The sequence below is a fragment of the Anomaloglossus baeobatrachus genome, chromosome 10, assembly GCF_048569485.1.
Source record: "Anomaloglossus baeobatrachus isolate aAnoBae1 chromosome 10, aAnoBae1.hap1, whole genome shotgun sequence".
Taxonomy (NCBI): domain Eukaryota; kingdom Metazoa; phylum Chordata; class Amphibia; order Anura; family Aromobatidae; genus Anomaloglossus; species Anomaloglossus baeobatrachus.
Window position 1 is genome coordinate 30,037,360 of NC_134362.1, and position 25,066 is coordinate 30,062,425.

Consider the following 25,066-nt stretch of genomic DNA (forward strand, 5'->3'; position numbering starts at 1 on the left):
CAGGTCTAAGAGATCTATTTAGTACATTGGCCTCATCAGGCTTAAGAGATCTATTTGGTACACCGGCCTCATCAGGTCTAAGAGATCTATTTAGTACACCGGCCTCATCAGGTTTAAGAGATCTATTTAGTACACCGGCCTCATCAGGTTTAAGAGATCTATTTAGTACACCGGCCTCATCAGATCTAAGAGATCTATTTAGTACACCGGCCTCGGTCTAAGAGATCTATTTAGTACACCGGCCTCATCAGATCTAAGAGATCTATTTAGTACACCGGTCTCGGTCTAAGAGATCTATTTAGTACACCGGCCTCATCAGGTCTATGAGATCTATTTAGTACACCGGCCTCATCAGGTCTAAGAAATCTATTTAGTACACCGGGTTCATCAGGTCTAAGAGATCTATTTAGTACACTGGCCTCATCAGGTCTAAGAGATCTATTTAGTACACCGGCCTCATCAGGTCTATGAGATCTATTTAGTACACCGGCCTCATCAGGTCTAAGAAATCTATTTAGTACACCGGGTTCATCAGGTCTAAGAAATCTATTTAGTACACTGGCCTCATCAGGTCTAAGAGATCTATTTAGTACACCGGCCTCATCAGGTCTAAGATATCTATTTAGTACACCGGCCTCATCAGGTCTAAGAGATCTATTTAGTACACTGGCCTCATCAGGTCTAAGAGATCTATTTAGTACACCGGCCTCATCAGGCTTAAGAGATCTATTTAGTACACCGGCCTCATCAGGTCTAAGAGATCTATTTAGTACACCGGCCTCATCAGGTTTAAGAGATCTATTTAGTACACCGGCCTCATCAGGTCTAAGAGATCTATTTAGTACACCGGCCTCATCAGGTCTATGAGATCTATTTAGTACACCGGCCTCATCAGGTCTAAGAAATCTATTTAGTACACCGGGTTCATCAGGTCTAAGAGATCTATTTAGTACACTGGCCTCATCAGGTCTAAGAGATCTATTTAGTACACCGGCCTCATCAGGTCTATGAGATCTATTTAGTACACCGGCCTCATCAGGTCTAAGAAATCTATTTAGTACACCGGGTTCATCAGGTCTAAGAGATCTATTTAGTACACCGGCCTCATCATGTCTTGGAGATCTATTTAGTACACCGGCCTCATCAGGTCTTAGAGATCTATTTAGTACACTGGCCTCATCAGGTCTAAGATATCTATTTAGTACACCGGCCTCATCAGGTCTAAGAGATCTATTAAGTACACCGGCCTCATCAGGTCTAAGAGATCTATTTAGTACACCGGCCTCATCAGGTCTAAGATATCTATTTAGTACACCGGCCTCATCAGGTCTAAGAGATCTATTAAGTACACCGGCCTCATCAGGTCTAAGAGATCTATTTAGTACACCGGCCTCATCAGGACTAAGAGATCTATTTAGTACACCGGCCTCATCAGGTCTAAGAGATCTATTTAGTACACCGGCCTCATCAGGTCTAAGAGATCTATTTAGTACACTATCCTCATCAAGTCTAAGCGATCTATTTAGTACACCGACCTCATCAGGTCTAAGAGATCTATTTAGTACACCGGCCTCATCAGGTCTAAGAGATCTATTTAGTACACCGGCCTCATCAGGTCTAAGACATCTATTTAGTACACTGGCCTCATCAGGTCTAAGAGATCTATTTAGTACACTATCCTCATCAAGTCTAAGCGATCTATTTAGTACACCGGCCTCATCAGGTCTAAGAGATCTTATTTGATCATGTATGCAGTTTGCATGGTGAAATCTGGTGACAGGTTTGTATTAAGAGTCCAGTTATAGAAATATCTGAAGAATGGAATTGACGTTACTAAAGATCTAAGTATGTAACAATCCAGCAGATTGTACCCCCCAAAATCCAGTAACATCACTGGCAGCTGAGGCCTACCTCGACAGATGGTGCCATTCCCTACATATCCGGGTTTGCAGGTACAACTGTGCCCCTCGACAGAGTTTGTGCAAATAGAGTTCTCATCACAGCCGCTTTGTCCATTGCCACATTCATCGTGTTCTACAGGAAAAGAACAAAGGAAAAAGTATAAATATAAAACACATATAAAGCATCAACATCTCCAGCAACCAACGCACCCATAATGGTACATGTAGTTATATTCTTGTACATAGGTGCAGTATTATAGTAGCTATATTCTTGTACATAGGGAGCAGTATTATAATAGATATATTCTTGTATATATGGGACAGTATTATAGTAGTTATATTCTTGTACATAGGGGCAGTATTATAGTAGTTATATTCTTGTACATAGGGGCAGTATTATAGTAGTTATATTTTTGTACATAGGGTGCAGTATTATAGTAGTTGTATTCTTGTATATAGGGGTAATATTATAGTAGTTATATTCTTGTGAATGTGTGGCAGTATTATAGTAGTTATATTCTTGTACATGTGTGGCAGTATTATAGTAGTTATATTCTTGTACATGTGTGGCAGTATTATAGTAGTTATATTCTTGTACATAGGGGCAGTATTATAGTAGTTATATTCTTGTACATAGGTGCAGTATTATAGTAGTTATATTCTTGTACATAGGGAGCAGTATTATAATAGATATATTCTTGTATATATGGGACAGTATTATAGTAGTTATATTCTTGTACATAGGGGCAGTATTATAGTAGTTATATTCTTGTACATAGGGGCAGTATTATAGTAGTTATATTTTTGTACATAGGGTGCAGTATTATAGTAGTTGTATTCTTGTATATAGGGGTAATATTATAGTAGTTATATTCTTGTGAATGTGTGGCAGTATTATAGTAGTTATATTCTTGTACATGTGTGGCAGTATTATAGTAGTTATATTCTTGTACATGTGTGGCAGTATTATAGTAGTTATATTCTTGTACATAGGGGCAGTATTATAGTAGTTATATTCTTCTACATAGAGGGCAGTATTATAGTAATTATATTCTTGCACATAGGGGGCAGTATTATAGTAGTTATATTCTTGTACATGTGTGGCAGTATTATAGTAGTTATAGTCTTGTACATAGGAGCAGTATTATAGTAGTTATATTCTTGTACATAGGAGCAGTATTATAGTAGTTATATTCTTGTACATAGGGGCAGTATTATAGTAGTTATATTCTTCTACATAGAGGGCAGTATTATAGTAGTTATATTCTTGCACATAGGGGGCAGTATTATAGTAGTTATATTCTTGTACATGTGTGGCAGTATTATAGTAGTTATAGTCTTGTACATAGGAGCAGTATTATAGTAGTTATATTCTTGTACATAGGAGCAGTATTATAGTAGTTATATTCTTGTACATAGGGGCACTATTATAGTAGTTATCGTATATTCTTGCACATAGAGGGCAGTATTATAGTAGTTATATTCTTGTACATAGGAGCAGTATTATAGTAGTTATATTCTTGTACATAGGAGCAGTATTATAGTAGTTACCATATATTCTTGTGCATAGGGGGAAGTATTATAGTAGTTATATTCTTGTAGATAGGGGCAGTATTATAGTAGTTATCGTATATTCTTGTACATAGGGGCAGAATTATAGTAGTTACGTATATTCTTGTACATAGGGAGCAGTATTATGGTATTTATATTCTTGTACATAGGGGCAGTATTATAGTAGTTATATTCTTGTACATAGGAGGCAGTATTATAGTAGTTATATTCTTGTACATAGGAGCAGTATTATAGTAGTTATAGTCTTGTACATAGGGGGCAGTATTATAGTAGTTATATTCTTGTACATAGGAGCAGTATTATAGTAGTTATATTCTTGTACATAGGGGGCAGTATTATAATAGTTATATTCTTGTACATAGGGGCAGTATTATAGTAGTTATATTCTTGTACATAGGAGCAGTATTATAGTAGTTATATTCCTGTACATAGGGGCAGTGTTATAGTAGTTATATTCTTGTACATAGGGGCAGTATTATAGTAGTTATATTCTTGTACATAGGAGCAGTATTATAGTAGTTATATTCTTGTACATAGGAGCAGTATTATAGTAGTTATATTCTTGTACATAGGAGGCAGTATTATAGTAGTTATATTCTTGTACATAGGAGCAGTATTATAGTAGTTATAGTCTTGTACATAGGGGGCAGTATTATAGTAGTTATATTCTTGTACATAGGAGCAGTATTATAGTAGTTATATTCTTGTACATAGGGGGCAGTATTATAATAGTTATATTCTTGTACATAGGGGGCAGTATTATAGTAGTTATATTCTTGTACATAGGGGGCAGTATTATAATAGTTATATTCTTGTACATAGGGGGCAGTATTATAGTAGTTATATTCTTGTACATAGGTGCAGTATTATAGTAGTTATATTCTTGTACATAGGGAGCAGTATTATAATAGATATATTCTTGTATATATGGGACAGTATTATAGTAGTTATATTCTTGTACATAGGGGCAGTATTATAGTAGTTATATTCTTGTACATAGGGGCAGTATTATAGTAGTTATATTTTTGTACATAGGGTGCAGTATTATAGTAGTTGTATTCTTGTATATAGGGGTAATATTATAGTAGTTATATTCTTGTGAATGTGTGGCAGTATTATAGTAGTTATATTCTTGTACATGTGTGGCAGTATTATAGTAGTTATATTCTTGTACATGTGTGGCAGTATTATAGTAGTTATATTCTTGTACATAGGGGCAGTATTATAGTAGTTATATTCTTCTACATAGAGGGCAGTATTATAGTAATTATATTCTTGCACATAGGGGGCAGTATTATAGTAGTTATATTCTTGTACATGTGTGGCAGTATTATAGTAGTTATAGTCTTGTACATAGGAGCAGTATTATAGTAGTTATATTCTTGTACATAGGAGCAGTATTATAGTAGTTATATTCTTGTACATAGGGGCAGTATTATAGTAGTTATATTCTTCTACATAGAGGGCAGTATTATAGTAGTTATATTCTTGCACATAGGGGGCAGTATTATAGTAGTTATATTCTTGTACATGTGTGGCAGTATTATAGTAGTTATAGTCTTGTACATAGGAGCAGTATTATAGTAGTTATATTCTTGTACATAGGAGCAGTATTATAGTAGTTATATTCTTGTACATAGGGGCGCTATTATAGTAGTTATCGTATATTCTTGCACATAGAGGGCAGTATTATAGTAGTTATATTCTTGTACATAGGAGCAGTATTATAGTAGTTATATTCTTGTACATAGGAGCAGTATTATAGTAGTTACCATATATTCTTGTGCATAGGGGGAAGTATTATAGTAGTTATATTCTTGTAGATAGGGGCAGTATTATAGTAGTTATCGTATATTCTTGTACATAGGGGCAGAATTATAGTAGTTACGTATATTCTTGTACATAGGGAGCAGTATTATGGTATTTATATTCTTGTACATAGGGGCAGTATTATAGTAGTTATATTCTTGTACATAGGAGGCAGTATTATAGTAGTTATATTCTTGTACATAGGAGCAGTATTATAGTAGTTATAGTCTTGTACATAGGGGGCAGTATTATAGTAGTTATATTCTTGTACATAGGAGCAGTATTATAGTAGTTATATTCTTGTACATAGGGGGCAGTATTATAATAGTTATATTCTTGTACATAGGGGCAGTATTATAGTAGTTATATTCTTGTACATAGGAGCAGTATTATAGTAGTTATATTCCTGTACATAGGGGCAGTGTTATAGTAGTTATATTCTTGTACATAGGGGCAGTATTATAGTAGTTATATTCTTGTACATAGGAGCAGTATTATAGTAGTTATATTCTTGTACATAGGAGCAGTATTATAGTAGTTATATTCTTGTACATAGGAGGCAGTATTATAGTAGTTATATTCTTGTACATAGGAGCAGTATTATAGTAGTTATAGTCTTGTACATAGGGGGCAGTATTATAGTAGTTATATTCTTGTACATAGGAGCAGTATTATAGTAGTTATATTCTTGTACATAGGGGGCAGTATTATAATAGTTATATTCTTGTACATAGGGGGCAGTATTATAGTAGTTATATTCTTGTACATAGGGGGCAGTATTATAATAGTTATATTCTTGTACATAGGGGGCAGTATTATAGTAGTTATATTCTTGTACATAGGTGCAGTATTATAGTAGTTATATTCTTGTACATAGGGAGCAGTATTATAATAGATATATTCTTGTATATATGGGACAGTATTATAGTAGTTATATTCTTGTACATAGGGGCAGTATTATAGTAGTTATATTCTTGTACATAGGGGCAGTATTATAGTAGTTATATTTTTGTACATAGGGTGCAGTATTATAGTAGTTGTATTCTTGTATATAGGGGTAATATTATAGTAGTTATATTCTTGTGAATGTGTGGCAGTATTATAGTAGTTATATTCTTGTACATGTGTGGCAGTATTATAGTAGTTATATTCTTGTACATGTGTGGCAGTATTATAGTAGTTATATTCTTGTACATAGGGGCAGTATTATAGTAGTTATATTCTTCTACATAGAGGGCAGTATTATAGTAGTTATATTCTTGCACATAGGGGGCAGTATTATAGTAGTTATATTCTTGTACATGTGTGGCAGTATTATAGTAGTTATAGTCTTGTACATAGGAGCAGTATTATAGTAGTTATATTCTTGTACATAGGAGCAGTATTATAGTAGTTATATTCTTGTACATAGGGGCACTATTATAGTAGTTATCGTATATTCTTGCACATAGAGGGCAGTATTATAGTAGTTATATTCTTGTACATAGGAGCAGTATTATAGTAGTTATATTCTTGTACATAGGAGCAGTATTATAGTAGTTACCATATATTCTTGTGCATAGGGGGAAGTATTATAGTAGTTATATTCTTGTAGATAGGGGCAGTATTATAGTAGTTATCGTATATTCTTGTACATAGGGGCAGAATTATAGTAGTTACCGTATATTCTTGTACATAGGGAGCAGTATTATGGTATTTATATTCTTGTACATAGGGGCAGTATTATAGTAGTTATATTCTTGTACATAGGGGCAGTATTATAGTAGTGATATTCCTGTACATAGGGGCAGTATTATAGTAGTTATATTCTTGTACATAGGGGCAGTATTATAGTAGTGATATTCCTGTACATAGGGGCAGTATTATAGTAGTTATATTCTTGTACATAGGAGCAGTATTATAGTAGTTATAGTCTTGTACATAGTGGGCAGTATTATAGTAGTTATATTCTTGTACATAGGGGCAGTATTATAGTAGTTATATTCTTGTACATAGGGGGCAGTATTATAGTAGTTATATTCTTGTACATAGGGGGCAGTATTATAATAGTTATATTCTTGTACATAGGGGCAGTATTATAGTAGTTACATTCCTGTACATAGGGGCAGTATTATAGTAGTTATATTCTTGTACATAGGAGCAGTATTATAGTAGTTATATTCTTGTACATAGGAGCAGTATTATAGTAGTTATATTCTTGTACATAGGGGGCAGTATTATAGTAGTTATAGTCTTGTACATAGGGGGCAGTATTATAGTAGTTATATTCTTGTACATAGGAGGCAGTATTATAGTAGTTATATTCTTGTACATAGGAGCAGTATTATAGTAGTTATATTCTTGTACATAGGGGGCAGTATTATAGTAGTTATAGTCTTGTACATAGGGGGTAGTATTATAGTAGTTATATTCTTGTACATAGGAGCAGTATTATAGTAGTTATATTCTTGTACATAGGGGGCAGTATTATAATAGTTATATTCTTGTACATAGGGGGCAGTATTATAGTAGTTATATTCTTGTACATAGGGGGCAGTATTATAGTAGTTATAGTCTTGTACATAGGGGCAGTATTATAGTAGTTATATTCTTGTACATGTGTGGCAGTATTATAGTAGTTATATTCTTGTACATAGGGGCAGTATTATAGTAGTTATATTCTTGTACATAGGGGCAGTATTATAGTAGTTATATTCTTGTACATAGGGGGCAGTATTATAGTAGTTATATTCTTGTACATAGGGGGCAGTATTATAGTAGTTATATTTTTGTAGATAGGGGGCAGTATTATAGTAGTTATATTTTTGTACATAGGGGGCAGTATTATAATAGTTATATTCTTGTACATATGTGCCAGTACTGTCATTTAATAGCATGAAATGCTGCACACACAATGATTGGCTACAATCCGGTTATGATCCCAGGATGGCGGCGAGTGTTTCTTGGGTAGGTGACAGCTTTTATACAGTTATGGAATATACTCTGGATTCTGGAACTTACATAGAAAATGTCCATAAAAGCTGTTCTGTTAATGATACAGTGTAATTATAGTGATAACATAACGCTGTGGAAGGCGCGGGGAAGTATATGCACTTAACGACGCGCCGGCCCCTCTTCACTTTACTGCTCGTGAACATTTTATGGGGCAGTTTTGCTACTAATGGGTTTTTCTTACTCCAGAACAGTTATTCCGCATTAAACTAAAATGGTCTAATTTATTTCCGTTGAATAATATCTATTTTTCCCAAAATTGGCAACATAACAAAATAGAAGAAAAATAAATAAATAAATGAAAAGAAAAAGAGTTTTGTTTCCCCACAAGACACTTTAATGAGTCGGCCGGACTTTTTTTTTTTTACAGCGACACAACATTAAAAAATAAAAAAAAAAAAAAAAAAAAATGGACATTTGGGGTAAACAGTAATTTATTTCTGTTCATTGTAGGCAGGAGCTTAAATCTGCAAGTTGGCAAAGCTCCGGATAGGTTATGATGCAAGACGACAATCTGATATACCACCTAATAAAAACACAACTCTCCAACTGTTCGTCTGAGCTCCGCTCTGCCTCTGTTTATGGAGGCATAAAATGCTAAGTTGGTTTAGTAAGAGATAAAAATGTCTCCCGATACAATATTGGTCCAAGCAAAAAAAAAAATAGGAAAAAACCTAATTAGAACTTTTTATTCATTTTTTTTTTTTTTTTTTTAACAGCCCCCTAGTTTATACACACGTCAATAATTATCGTTTCGACTGTGTAGAATTGAGGCGTCTCATTATATACATTGTAACAAAAAAAAAAGATAACTACAAAAACAAAAAAATACAATTTCTGGTTCCGGATTAGTTGGGTCTGTTCATAGAATTTTTTGTGGTTACAATGTAGCGGAATTATTGCACAGATTGTATTTCTTTACCGGTCCTGGATCTCCGCACCCAAAATTACCAACCTCAAAGGGATATTATGATGCAGTCACTACTTACGGGTAGTATAGAGGGAAGAGTAGTCATCAAAGCCGGGGTCTGGTAACAGGAGGACATGTATGAGTACAAGGAGTAAACAGAAGCTTAGTCAGGTCACAATCTGACAGTCAGAAATCTGGGAGAGCACGTAATAAGTTCAGGGAGAAAACAGAGACATGGTCAGGTAACGGTCCGAGGTCAAAAGACAGGAGGTCACGACAGGAACAGGGAGCGGGCAGACAGGAATCAAAGTCAGAACACAAAGATCAGAACAGAGACACAAACCAACAGCACAACTACAGAACCAGAAAATACAAAAAAATAAGTTCAAGGAGAAAACAGAGACGTGGACAGGTAACGGTCCAAGGTCAAAAGACAGGAGGTCACGACAGGAACAAGGAGCGGGCAGAGAGGAGTCAAATAAGAGTCCGGGTCAGAGAACAAAGATCAGAACAGAGACATAAACTAACAGCACAACTACAGAACCAGAAAATACAACTGGCGAGGGTCCTGGGGAAGGATGCTCAGTAAAGAAGCCTGAGCAAGTAGTCAGGTCACAATCTGAGGGTCAGAAATCCGGGAGAGCACGTAAAAAGTTCAGGGAGAAAACAGAAACGTGGTCAGGTAACGGTCTGAGGTCAAAAGACAGGAGGTCATGACAGGAACAGGGAGCGGGCAGAGAGGAGTCAAATTTCAATCCGGGGTCAGAACACAAAGATCAGAGCACTAAGAGAAACACAGGCCAACAGCACAACTACAGAACCAGAAAATACAACTGGCAAGGTCCTGGGAGAGCATGCCCAGTAAAGAAGCCTTAGCAAATAACAGGAAGATGGATCACCTGAGTAATCAGCACCAACATGAAATTGTGCACTGTCAATCAAGCTGCTAACTCACTAACTCAGGAAGGCGCAGCAGAGCATCGCCAAAGGCAAGATGCTCTGCACAGGAGAATCAGGTCACTGCCAGGTCTTCTATAGTCTGCAAGATGCTCTGCAGAGAGGAATCGTAACAGATATATAAGGCTGTCCACGTCAGGAGAGCCACAGGTGGTCCACAAATTGTGCTCCATATTGGTACTGTGACACTTGGGACGGGACTTATCCTCTGGCGTGTAAATTCGGCAATTTAATCCTATGGGGATATGCATTGAAATTTTTGAGAGAGAACATCTTTTGTTTATTTTGTAGATTTTTTTTTTAACCTAAATTTTTCTTTTTTTTATATCTACTGATGTTTGTTCTGATAGTAAATCTAAAAGACTGTCCAGCACATCCTATAGGTGTGAACAGGCGCAACAGGAAAAATCAATATAATTCTAAAAGTATACAGCAGCACTCTGAAAAGCTAAAATGTGCAAACATTGAATATGGGAATTTTGGTACTGCATTACTGCTATTGGAACGAGGTTTAAAAAATCAGATACTTAGCTTATAGATTGGCCAATCCATGTGAGTCCAACAGCCAATGACAAGGCGTATTTCTTTTATGGGACCCCATACTAATGTGCCTTTAAAACTACAAGTGATGGACAGGCAGGATCTAGCTAGAGCTATGATGTTTCCATTTTAGCTAGATCCTACATGTCCATCACTTGTAGGGTTTTTTGTTGTTTTTTTTTAACACAGATAGAGGCATATTAGTATAAGGTCTCAGAGAAGAGAGGTACGCCTTGTCATTGGCCAATTCATGTGAGCCCAACAGCCAATCTAAAAAAAAAATACAAGTTATGGTCAGATAGGATCCAGCTAAAATGGAATGGTGATTCCATTTCCATTTTAGCCGTATCCTACCTGTCCATCACTTGCAGGTTTAGTGGCACATTAATGTAGGGTCCCGGCAAAGAGATACACCTTGTCATTGGCTGTTGGCCGAATTATAAGCTAAGTATCTTATTTTTTAAACATAATTGCAACAACAGTAATACAACACCAGAATTCCCATAATTAATGTTTGCACTTTTTAGTTTTTCAGAGTGCTGCTGTATACTTTTGTAATTGTTCTGAAAGTAAGACGCTAAGACAATATAGCTAAGCAATGCCACAATGAGCCGGTACGTAACTCGGCTCTCAGGACAATAAGTTACTAGTGTTGGGGGAGACCTCCAGGGGGTCTCTCTCAGGGTCTTGGAGGAGGATTCCAAATCAGAACTGCGCAGATGAATCAGGAGAAATGACCACATAGAGACGTGTCTCTATGCGGGAGAAGCTCAATGCTCTTCTGACCCTTGTATTCAAAATATAGCATATATACATATACAGTTAGGTCCAGAAATATTTGGACAGTGACACAAGTTTTGTTATTTTAGCTGTTTACAAAAACATGTTCAGAAATACAATTATATATATAATATGGGCTGAAAGTGCACACTCCCAGCTGCAATATGAGAGTTTTCACATCCAAATCGGAGAAAGGGTTTAGGAATCATAGCTCTGTAATGCATAGACTCCTCTTTTTCAAGGGACCAAAAGTAATTGGACAAGGGACTCTAAGGGCTGCAATTAACTCTGAAGGCGTCTCCCTCGTTAACCTGTAATCAATGAAGTAGTTAAAAGGTCTGGGGTTGATTACAGGTGTGTGGTTTTGCATTTGGAAGCTGTTGCTGTGAACAGACAACATGCGGTCTAAGGAACTCTCAATTGAGGTGAAGCAGAACATCCTGAGGCTGAAAAAAAAGAAAAAATCCATCAGAGAGATAGCAGACATGCTTGGAGTAGCAAAATCAACAGTCGGGTACATTCTGAGAAAAAAGGAATTGACTGGTGAGCTTGGGAACTCAAAAAGGCCTGGGCGTCCACGGATGACAACAGTGGTGGATGATCGCCGCATACTTTCTTTGGTGAAGAAGAACCCGTTCACAACATCAACTGAAGTCCAGAACACTCTCAGTGAAGTAGGTGTATCTGTCTCTAAGTCAACAGTAAAGAGAAGACTCCATGAAAGTAAATACAAAGGGTTCACATCTAGATGCAAACCATTCATCAATTCCAAAAATAGACAGGCCAGAGTTAAATTTGCTGAAAAACACCTCATGAAGCCAGCTCAGTTCTGGAAAAGTATTCTATGGACAGATGAGACAAAGATCAACCTGTACCAGAATGATGGGAAGAAAAAAGTTTGGAGAAGAAAGGGAATGGCACATGATCCAAGGCACACCACATCCTCTGTAAAACATGGTGGAGGCAACGTGATGGCATGGGCATGCATGGCTTTCAATGGCACTGGGTCACTTGTGTTTATTGATGACATAACAGCAGACAAGAGTAGCCGGATGAATTCTGAAGTGTACCGGGATATACTTTCAGCCAAATGCCGCAAAGTTGATCGGATGGCGCTTCATAGTACAGATGGACAATGACCCCAAGCATACAGCCAAAGCTACCCAGGAGTTCATGAGTGCAAAAAAGTGGAACCTTCTGCAATGGCCAAGTCAATCACCAGATCTTAACCCAATTGAGCATGCATTTCACTTGCTCAAATCCAGACTTAAGACGGAAAGACCCACAAACAAGCAAGACCTGAAGGCTGTGGCTGTAAAGGCCTGGCAAAGCATTAAGAAGGAGGAAACCCAGCGTTTGGTGATGTCCATGGGTTCCAGACTTAAGGCAGTGATTGCCTCCAAAGGATTCGCAACAAAATATTGAAAATAAAAATATTTTGTTTGGGTTTGGTTTATTTGTCCAATTACTTTTGACCTCCTAAAATGTGGAGTGTTTGTAAAGAAATGTGACAATTCCTACAATTTCTATCAGATATTTTTGTTCAAACCTTCAAATTAAACGTTACAATCTGCACTTGAATTCTGTTGTAGAGGTTTCATTTCAAATCCAATGTGGTGGCATGCAGAGCCCAACTCGCGAAAATTGTGTCATTGTCCAAATATCTCTGGACCTAACTGTATATATACAGCTTATTCAGTACATCCACGTTATCTATTAACCAATCAGCTAGCTTGGGCATAACTCATTCCCTTATTTGAGCAACATTCTTTAGTAAAGCATTTCAGGTGTGTCTAGGCATAGACGAGAGTCTATGAATGGAACAATGTCAGTTACTTATTCTCTTCTATTCATGAATGTCAGTTACTTATTCCTTTTATTCATGAATGTCAGTTACTTATTCATGAACTGAAACTTATTCTACTTAGCCCTGAGCATAATTTGTTTTGGTTACACATTCCGTTAATATTTCAATTAGGTATATGTGGAGAAGCAATACATAAAACATTCAAAGGACAGATTATCTTATTATATTACACTGGACAAACGATTCATAGCCTAGGCCTTCACACTAGTTGTTCCCTGGAAACACAGTTGTTCTCAAGATTATACTTAACATTTCAACAATGATTTTTTTTTTTATAAAAATAGAAATCTAGGACAAAGTGCAATTCACTTCAGCACCTCCACCTCCACCCCGACTGCTGTGTAGTCAGTGATCAGAGAACTAGGACTGGGCTTAAACATGACAATTAAGAAAACAAAAATCAAGTTTAGGGCGAATGAACAGTTTTGCAGATCGATTCCCAGTGCTCAACGTCACATAAAATAAAAAAAAAAACGAAGGAACTTTGAAAATAGTCTTTATATTGTCTCCTACCGTTCCGTGTATTCAGCTCTTAGGCGGACTTGTGTGTCTCCATGGCTACAGACTACAAAACAAACCCTGAGTAGTCTGATCCTGCAGCCGTGTATTACTCTACACTTCTTGGTAAACTACAAAGAATGGAGGAAGGTAGTGATGAGCGGGCACTACCATGCTCAGTGCTCAAATAGAACAGTTGGATACTCAGATGGGCTCAGCTCGTGTACGAAGTATAATGGAAGTCAATTTGGAACGTGAGGATTTTTCAGGAAGAATGCTCTAGTTCCTATTATACTCGTTACTCGAGGTGAACCCATCCGAGCATCCAACTGCTTGTTTCAAGTACTGAGCGACTGACCATGGTAGTGCTCGCTCATCACTAGTTACGAGTACTGAGCACCTGAGCATGGTAGTGCCCACTCATCACTAGTTACGAGTACTGAGCACCCGAGCATGGTAGCACTCACTCATCACTAGTTACGAGTACTGAGCACCCGAGCATGGTAGTGCCCGCTCATCACTAGTTACGAGTACAGAGCACCTGAGCATGGTAGTGCCCGCTCATCACTAGTTACGAGTACAGAGCACCTGAGCATGGTAGTGCCCACTCATCACTAGTTACGAGTACTGAGCACCTGAGCATGGTAGTGCCCGCTCATCACTAGTTACGAGTACTGAGCACCCGAGCATGGTAGTGCCCGCTCATCACTAGTTGCGAGTACCTGAGCACCCGAGCATGGTAGTGCCCGCTCATCACTAGTTGCGAGTACCTGAGCACCCGAGCATGGTAGTGCTCGCTCATCACTAGTTACGAGTACCTGAGCACCCGAGCATGGTAGTGCCCGCTCATCACTAGTTGCGAGTACCTGAGCACCCGAGCATGGTAGTGCCCGCTCATCACTAGTTGCGAGTACCTGAGCACCCGAGCATGGTAGTGCCCGCTCATCACTAGTTGCGAGTACCTGAGCACCCGAACATGGTAGTGCTCGCTCATCACTAGTTGCGAGTACTGAGCACCCGAGCATGGTAGTGCCCGCTCATCACTAGTTGCGAGTACCTGAGCACCCGAGCATGGTAGTGCTCGCTCATCACTAGTTACGAGTACCTGAGCACCCGAGCATGGTAGTGCCCGCTCATCACTAGTTGCGAGTACCTGAGCACCCGAGCATGGTAGTGCCCTCTCATCACTAGTTGCGAGTACCTGAGCACCCGAGCATGGTAGTGCCCGCTCATCACTAGTGGAAAGTAACACATGCCTGCAGGTTCAGACTACAAGGGCTCCTAGGTCCCTAAGCTATCTCTCCACTCTGGAGACGCCAGAGTCCCATGTCTTTCTATACTCCTGTGAAATACTACTCTAACCCCATAGCGACGGCCTAACGTCTCAAGACGTCGGAAAAACAGGGTACTTATTCTGTTCCGACGTCTTGAGACGTCAGGCCGGAAAAAGCTTGTAGCGCCCCCCAGTGACGAAAAATCTCGGGGGTTTCAGCTACCGGAGGTAGCTGAGACCCCCAAGATTATGAATCGGGGTGTTTTTTTTGGACCCCGTTAATGCGATTGCCGGTATACACCGTATACCGGCGACAACATTAAAAAAAAATAAATGGCCGGTAAAATTGATTTATTTCTCATCTGACGTGATCAAACATGTCAGATGAGAAATAAATATGAGCCCTTAGTGCCCCCAAAGCCCCCGGTACCGGAGAGTCCCCCCACCACCCCTACCCCCCCTCCGGAAAATCCAAGATGGCGCCGACGCTCGCTGAAAACTCCCGCCGCCGCCGGCTCTGCATTCATTTCCCTCCGATCTGAAGTGATCAAACATTTCAGATCGGAGGGAAATGTCCTCCCCCTGACCCCTCCTCCGGGCCACCGGAGATCTCTGGTCCCCGGAGCCCCCTCCGGTCTCCAGAGCCGCCTCCCCCCTCCCCCCTCCGGAGCGTGGAAGATGGCGGCCGCATTCATCCTGCTCTTTCTGCCGCATGTGACACGTCACATGCGGTAGAAAGTTGTTCCGCCGTCACCCCCGTCACCCCCCGTCACCCCCCCCAGCCCAGCCCAGCCCCCACCAGCCCCCGGTCTTACGTTACCTGTCTGCTGGTGATCCGTCCCTGCGATCACGCCGCCTGCTTCTTGAAAGCTGGCGGCGCATGCGCAGACAGCGGCTGTCAGCTGGATCCCTGCAAGCAGGGACTCTGACGTCGCTGCTGCACAGGCTGCTGCACTGTGGACCGGGGGAGGGTGAGTATGGTAATCTGCAGCCACACTCCTCACATGGAGAGACTGCTGTTCTAGAAAATGGGGGGTACGTTCTGTGAGCGTGCCCCTCATATTCTAGAATGAGGTTACTGCAGGTCACTCTGCCCTAGGTTGGACCGGGGCAGTGTGAGTGCAGTATTCTCAGATTACTGCACCCACACTGCTCATGGAGACCTTGCTCTTCCAGAAAATGGGGGATATGTTCCCTGAACGTGCCCCCCATATTCTAGAAGATCCAGAGTCGGCGTGGGACCTCCAAAATGGATTACAGCGACCGAAATTTATTTATTTTCAATAAATTGGTAAAAGAGGAATGTTTCGGGGAGTTTTTTTTTTCAAATACAATTTTTTTTTGTCTTTATTTTTTTCTATTACTTGACTGGGTTAGTAATGTCGGGTATCTGTTCAGATGCCGTGACATCACTAACCCCAGGGCTTGATGCCAGGTGACATTACAGCTGGTATCAACCCCATATATTACCCCGTCTGCCATCGCACCAGGGCGCGGGATGAGCTGGAGCGAAGCGCCAGGATTGGCGCATCTAATGGATGCGCCACTTCTGGGGCGGCTGCGGCCTGCTATTTTTAGGCTGGGAAGAGTCCAATAACCATGGCTCTTCCCACCCTGAGAATACCAGACCCCAGCTGTCCGCTTCACCTTGGCTAGTGATCTAATTTGGGGGGGACCCCACGTTTTTTTTTTTAAAAAAAAACGCCTGGGGAGCCCTCCAAATTGATCACCAGCCAAGGTGAAGCTGTCAGCTGTGGTTTGCAGGCTACAGCTGTCTGCTTTACCCTAGCTGGCTATCAAAAATAGGGGGGACCCCACGTCGTTTATTTTAATTATTAATTTTTTGGGGGGCTAAATACAAGGCTAGGCACCCTTTAGTTCCACATGAAAGGCACTAAAGGGCGCCAGCTTAGAATATGCAGGGGGGTGGGACGTTATATTTGTTTGACATCTATCCATTCATCCATTGTAGCATTTTAGGCTGTGCGCCCACAATCGGGATTTGCAGCGTTTTGGGCGCAGAGTGTTTTCCCTGCATCCATAGCGCTGCGTTGTGCAGTAGAAGCACAGTGGAAGGATTTTTAGAAATCCCGTGCCCACTGTGCTTCTTTTCTCCGCAGCATACACTGACCTGTGGCGCAGCTTCCCGAGCCTCAGCATGTCAATTTATGCTGCGGAGATGAGTGTTCTCTGCAGGTAGCATAGAGCTCCACAGCGGCCTGAACCCAAATCGTGGGCATGGGCAGCTGCGTTCTCCTGTGGACAACACTCACATCTCTGCAGGAAGGCTGACACTGTATACTAGACGCCGTGTCGCTGGATCATGGCCACATAGCCTAAAAGTGAGACATTTGTTGCTACAGCAACATTTTTGTGAAGTACCTGTGGATTCAAAATGCTTACTATACTCCTGAATAAAATCCAGTTTCCAAAATGGGGTCACTTGTGGGGGGTTTCTGCTGTATAGGTACCCAAGGGGCCCTGCAAATGTGACATGGTGCCCGCAATTTATCTCAACTTTTCCAGAATTCAAATGGTGCTCCCTCCATTCCAAGCCCTCCCATTTATCCAAACAGAGGTTTTTGGCCACATGTGGGGTATCCCTGTGCTCATAAGACATTGGATAACAACCTGTTGGGTCCATGGTTTGTTGTTGTCTCTTGAAAAAGTGAGAAATTTGATGCTGAAGCAACATTTTTGTGAAAAAAATGACAATTTTCAATATGGCAACCTAAGCTTATCAAATTCTGTGAAGTATTCGTGGATTCAAACTGCTCACTATACACCTAGATAAAAGCCTTGAGGTGTCTTGTTTCCAGAATGGAGTCACTTGTGGGGGACCGCCACTGTTTAGGCACCTCAGGGGCTCTCCAAATGCAACCTGGCGTCCGCTATTGATTCCAGCCAATTTTGCAGTCAAATGGCACTCCTTCCCTTCTGAGCCCTGCCATGCGCCCAAACAGTTGATTTCCACCACATATAAGGTATCGCCAAACTCAGGAGAAATTGCACAATAAATGTTATGCTGAATTTTTCCTTTTACTCTTGTAAAAAAAAAAGCTACCTGGTTGAAATAACAATTTTGTGGTAAATTTTTTTTTTTTTTTTTCATGGCTCAACGTTATAAAATTCTGTGAAGCACCTGGGGGTTCAGGGTACTCACCAAACATCTAGATAAATTCCTTGAGGGGCCTAGTTTCCAAAATGGGGTCACTTGTGCGGGGTTTCTGCTGTTTAGGTACCTTAGGGGTCCTCCAAATGTGACATGGTCCCCCCAATCTTTTTCAGCCAAATTTCCTTTCCAAAATTCAAATATTGCTCCTTTCGTTCCAAGCCCTCCCATTTGTCCAAACAAAGGTTTCAGACCACATGTGAGGTATCACCGCGCTCATAAAAAAGTGGTTAACAAACCTTGAGGTCAAATTTTTGGAATTACCTCTTGAAAAAGTGAGAAAATTGATGCTAAAGCAACATTTTTGAGAAAATTATTAAAATTTTCAATATGACAACGTAACGTTAACAAAATCTGTGAAGTACCTGTGGATCTAAAATGCTCACTATACCCCTAGATAGAAGCCTTGAGGGGTCTAGTTTCCAAAATGGTGTCACTTGTGAGGGATTTCTTCTGTTTAGGTACCTTAGCGGACCTGTAAATGCAACATGGTGCCCGCAATCTATTTCAGCCAAATTTGCTTTCCAAAATTCAAATATTGCTCCTTCTGTTCCGAGCCCTCCCATTTGTCCAAACAGAGGTTTCTGACCACATGTGGGGTATCGGCGCGCTCATAAGAAAGTGGGGAACAAGTTTTGGGGTCCATTTTGTTGTGTTATTTCTTCTAAAAGTGAATAAATTTGGGTTAGAGCAACATTTTTAGGTAAAATTTAATTTTTGCTTTTTTTCATTACACATTGCTTTTGTTCATGTGAAGCACCTGAAGGGTTAATAAACTTCTTGAATGTGGTTTTGAGTACTTTGGGGGGTGCAGTTTTTAGAATGGTGTCACTTTTGGGTATTTTCTGTCATCTAGGCCTCTCAAAGTCACTTCAAATGTGATGTGGTCCCTAAAAAAATGGTTTTGTAAATTTTGATGTAAAAATGAGAAATCGCTGATAAACTTTGAACCCCTCTAACTTCCTAACGAAAAAAAATTTTGTTTCCAAAATTGTGCTTATGTAAAGTAGATAAGTGGGAAATGTTATTTATTAACTATTTTGTGTCACAGAAATCTCTGGTTTAACGGTATAAAAATTCAAAAGTTGAAAATTGCAAAATTTTCAAAATTTTTGCCAATATTCAATTTTTTTCATAAATAAACGCAAAAAATATTGTCCTAAATTTGGTACTAACATGAAGTCCAATATGTGATGAAAAAACAATCTCAGAATCACCGGGATCCGTTGAAGCGTTCTAGAGTTATAACCTCATGAAGTGACACTGGTCAGAATTGCAAAATTTGGTCTGGTCATTAAGGTGAAAATTAGCTCCGTCACTAAAGGGCTAATATCCCCTTTCCCCCATGGAGATAGGGCAGTAGTGAGATGGTAAACAGATAAGGACAGACAAAGGAAAGCCAAACCTCTGAGACACTGCACACACACAACAATATACAAAGAGAGACTCAGGAGAAAAGCAGAAAGCAGGAGGGTAGCAACAAAAAGGCAACAAGGGTAAATTCCACAACAGCAACAGGTATCACAACAGATAGTCTGAGTCACCACACCTCCCCAAACCAACTAAGATAAATGAACTATAGCTGGCATGGGTGGAAGGATCCGGCCAGCATATACAGTATAGGGGGGGGAGCAGATGTGATTGGCTTCCCCACCACATGTGATCAAAGGAAACTAACAAGCAGACCAGCATGGATTAAATGTTGTTAGCCTGTCTCTGAATTAGCACTCAGAAGATCAAGACGAACTGCTGCATCTGTTTTTTTTTTGTTGCACAAGAGCACAAAGCTCTTACCGGTGGCAAATGATTGCCGCCTTGATTTTTTGAGCAGTAGATCACTATTTTTTGAGCGGCAATGGCAGTCATATTGCCTATTAAATATGCAATCAGCCTCTTCAAAGAAGAGGACTTGAACACCAGCATCATCTATTGGAGGTAGCAAATATCCTAAAAATCAATATCGACCCTTTAATGAACCTCGTCATAAGACTCTGGCACTGGAGGACATAGAAAAGGGCTGCTGTGCAAGAACAATATATGGGCCATTTGTAGTCAAACACCTCATGCACAATTCCACTATTTTTGAGGCAGAAATGGGCCCCCTTACCTCTTGGGCTCCTGTGCGGCTGCACTGGCTGCACCAATTATATGTCCGCTCTTGGAATTAGGATAAAAGCCAAACCAGAATCTCTATTTGCAGAAACTTGTTTCGGGCTGATACCCCTCCTCAGTGCAAAGCAGGAGATCTGATTTGGCTATATGGCTTATTAATCACCCAACATACATTTAGGAATAAGTTTTTAAAGGGGTCTGGGTTGTACTATAGTGATCCTAAGGTAGGGAATATTACCCCATCAATTCCAGATGCTCTAGTTGTCCCTGCTGACAGGAGCATTACTATAAAGGTGCAGGGGTTGCAATTGCATCTGAGACTAAGGGGCACTTTGCACGCTGCGACATCGCAGGCCGATGCTGCGATGCCGAGCGCGATAGTCCCCGCCCCGTCACAGCGGCGATATCCTTGTGATAACTGCCGTAGCGAACATTATCGCTACGGCAGCTTCACATGGATTCACCTGTCCTGCGACCGTCGCTCTGGCCGGCGACCCGCCTCCTTATTAAGGGGGCGGGTCGTATGGCGTCACTGCGACGTCACACGTCAGGCGGCCAATAGGAGCGGAGGGGCGGAGATGAGCGGGATGTAAACATCCCGCCCACCTCCTTCCTTCCGCATATCCTTCGGAAGCCGCAGTGACGCCGGTAGGAGATGTTCCTCGCTCCTGCGGCTTCACACACAGCGATGTGTGCTGCCGCAGGAACGAGGAACAACATCGGACCGTCGCGTCAGCATAATATGGATTACGCCGACGCTGCACCGATGATACGATTACGACGCTTTTGCGCTCGTTAATCGTATCATCGAGCCTTTACACACTACGATGTCGCATGCGATGCCGGAAGTACGTCATTTTCAATTTGACCCCACCGACATCGCACCTGCGATGTCGTAGTGTGCAAAGCCCCCCTAAGGGGCACCGAAAAGGTCTCTTCGGCCCATAGGAAAATATGATTACAATTAAAGACCTATGATAGTTTGGGCCCCTGTTGAATATTTTGCAGTGGGACCCACGCGTTTTAGGTTACTCCACTGTGTGGCAATCCTACTGTGATCACTTCCCTTCTATCAGTCACCTGAGGTCACCTACTGTATTAAAAGTCACCACTGAGCCCAGTGATTGGCTGCAGCAGTAAGGTGACTGATGGAAGGGGAATCATCCCACTAGTAGGGAGCAGTGGATGTGTTGTGAATGTCGTCTGTGTGGGTGCTGTTTTGGAGCTCCCTCTTGTGGCCAGGAATGGTAGTGGATCTCAGTCTGAGCCTGTGGCTCAGACAGGTGTCGGCGTTAATTGGGAATTAAGGAAGTCCTATTGCAGACAAGCCTGGTGTATATAGGACAGCACTTTTTGCCTTGCTGGTTCCAGTTATAATTGTATTTTCCTCAGTCTCTATTCCTGGCTTGGAGTTCTGGCCTTCCCTGTTTCCCTGAGCAAGACTTCTGCAGATAAGTTGTCAGTTTTTTCCTTGCTTCCTGATTTACACCTTAGGGTGTGTGGTTTTCTTGGTTTTGTTTTGTATCTGTTTTCTTGCAGGTGACGTTTGGTTTCTCTTGTGTGGTGAGCATGGGTGTTCCTGCTTTGCTATCTCTCCTGCAGGAAAAGGGAGTTTCTCCCTGTCTAACTTGATTATTTGTACTTTTGTATTTTTGTGTTCTTTTTGGTATTTTGTTTCTCCCATTATTTACAAGAGAACCTGATATAGTGGGGGTGAGGTCGTGCAACCTCCAGGGCCATTTTACTATCAGGAGTTTGGTATTTTTTCTGCAGGATTTTTGTACTGAACACAATCAGTTTTCTTTCCTATCCTTTGTATCTAGTTAGTTGGGCCTCACCTTTGCTAAATCTGTTTTTTCTATCTGTATATTGTGTTTTCCTATATCACCATAATCTCTATATGTCGGGGGCTTTCTACTCCTTTGGGCACTTCTCTGAGGCAAGGTAGATTTCCTCATTTCTGTGAGGCGTAGCTAGTTTCTCCGACTGTGACGAGGCGTCTAGGTGTTTAGGAACGCTCCACGGCTACGTCTAGTGTGGTCTGATAGGGGATTGCGGTCAGCCTAGGTTCCAACTACTCATATTTTCTTGGTGTTTTTCCACCAATGGGAGTTTTTTGTAATCTTCCACGGTTACCGGATCATAACAGGAGGACACCGGAGCGGTGTCCCTGAAGCAACCAGGGTTCAAGGAACTCCTATTCCTTCACTTTATTTCCTAATCTATTGACAATTTTGCACAATTTTGCCCGGAAACCTCCTTTAACAATCTGACAGGAGAGGACGACTCGAGGACTGTTATTTGCCGGGGAACTTATTTTATTGCAGATTGAAATTTTTTTTTGCGAAAATGTTTTTCAATTGACCCAAAGCTGGAAAATAGTCTATTTTGTTTTTTCCCAACGATTCCAATTCAGCAAAAGCCGCTCATTGCAACTTCTAATTATCTGTAATCATAGAGTGTGTGATGTTAAATGGATAAGCTGATAGAACAATAATGAAAGATTGTTTAAGCTTCATACAGGAGAAAATGGAAAATCTGACAAGTGGCGGCCGCGCAAGCAATAGCAGGAGTCACTGATCCGTGGCGAGAAAATGACTGTTTATGAGGAGAGAACACTCTTTACCATGGGAAGGAGCCCGTGTTATGCCACTATTGAAATTAGCTGTCCATAATGATTTGTCAGGATCGACGGAGGCGACATCTGTATACATAACTCCGATTAGCATGTCTGCGTCCTAATGGATGGGGGCTGTACACTACGGCAAGATGGGCACCTCGGATTAAAGTCAACTTTTTCCATATACACCATTAAATAAGGGGGGGTCCTTGCTGAGCCCCCAGGCACAACTGCTAAAACGGAGAGATACTCTGTAAAGGCAACTCCGATATATAAGCAAAAGGCTCCAAAACACCATACATTTGGTAACATGGGTATAGATTCTACCGAATCCCCACATATGGCACAAACTCATCACCATGATATAGGAAAAAAAACCCATGGAGTAATACACAATGTTTTATTGAGACACAAGGTGAACATCCTTTAACATTAAAAACATATTAAAAATGCCAGGCCCAGGCCCATCATATGTATAACACTAGGGATTCATGATATGCAATGCATATTTAAAAAAAAGTAACAGGGTAAGAAGATCAGATAAACGCCCAACGTACGTTTCGATATATTTGTGTTAAATCTTCATCAGGGAAGAGGAATCCTCCCCTGATGAAGATTTAACACCAATATATCGAAACGTACGTTGGGTGTTTATCTGAGGTTAGACTCCAGTGACCGGCCTCCATATTTAGCTTCACTATTGTTCCTGGTAGATACCCTACCCTTGATATTCATTGTAGGTTATATTTTCTAACATGGGATTCTGTGATACTATGTTTAATATGTGCATAGTCCAATATGGAGCTATTATATGTTGATATCTTCTTACTCTGTTACTTTTTTTTAATATGCATTGTATATCATGAATCCCTAGTGTTATACATATGATGGGGCTGGGCCTGGAATTTTTAATATGTTTTTAATGTTAAAGGATGCTCACCTTGTGTCTCAATATTTTGTATATTTTTGCACTATAAAAACTCCATGTTCTTTCTTCCTATATAAATGCAGCTCCGAGTCTAGCAGAATTTAACTGTCTGTGTAATGCAGGGATGAAGGTAATTCCGAAAAAGTACATGTAAAGCTACATCCCCAAACCCCCTCGCCCACAGCCAAAGCCTGGCCGCAGCAGACAAGCAGTTTGATGGGGATGCTGGGAATCAGAGAATCACCCCTTTATGAAAGCGAACCTACCACCAGATTTGACACCTATAAGCTGCAGCCATCACCACTGAGCCTTTATATACGGCATTCTCGAATACTGTATATAAGAACCCAGGCCGCAATGTATAATGTAAAAATCACTTTTATAATACTCACCTAACGGGCGGTCCGGTCCAATGGGTGTCACTGCTCTCCAGTCCGGCGCCTCCTCTCTCCGGTCTGGCGCTTTTTCTCTCCTGTGATCTCCATCCTCCTTCTACTCAGCCCCATGTGGATGAAGTGTCTACGTTATCCATAGAGATCGACCCTGCGGTACTGCGCAAGTGCACTTTGATCTGTCCTGTTGAGGGCGGAGCAAACAACTAATGCGCAGGCGCGAGGAAAGTTTAAAGACTGTCCGCGTATGCACACTGCAAATAATCTGCCCTCAGCAGGGCAGATCAAAGTGTGCCTGCGCAGAACCTCAATGCCAGCTAGTGTGGATGACGTAGGACGTGTCATGCACACGGGCCTCAGAAGAAGGAGGACGGCGATTGTCGCATGGAGGAGGCACCTAACCGGAGAGCAGCGACACCCATTGGACCGGACCACCCTCTAAGTGAGTATAATAACGGTCTTTTTTACGTTCTATACAGCGACCTGGGCTCTTATAGTCAGTATTCTAGAATGCTGTATATAAGAACTCAGTGGTGGTGGCTGCAGCTTATAGTCGCCAAATCTGGTGACAAGTTTCCTTTAAGAATGTGCTGGGACAGACCCTTTAAATCTGCATAACGAGTAACATTTGAGCTACATATAATAGAACAGTATCACATTTTCATCTGACCACAGTACAGATTTACATTGATCTAACATCCTCAAATATCCAGTCATCATGATGTTTGGCCCAAACAAGTGTTG

The 25,066-nt window shown here is 40.8% G+C and overlaps 1 protein-coding gene across 1 annotated transcript in view; it reads right to left on the reverse strand.

Moving 5' to 3' along the window:
- The window catches only part of NELL1 (neural EGFL like 1), a 784,769-nt gene that overhangs the window by 255,774 nt on the left and 503,929 nt on the right, over positions 1 to 25,066 (reverse strand). The window contains exon 15 of the mRNA XM_075325359.1: positions 1,912 to 2,034. Coding sequence (XP_075181474.1) covers positions 1,912 to 2,034 — 123 coding nt within the window. The remainder of the gene's footprint in view (positions 1 to 1,911; positions 2,035 to 25,066) is intronic.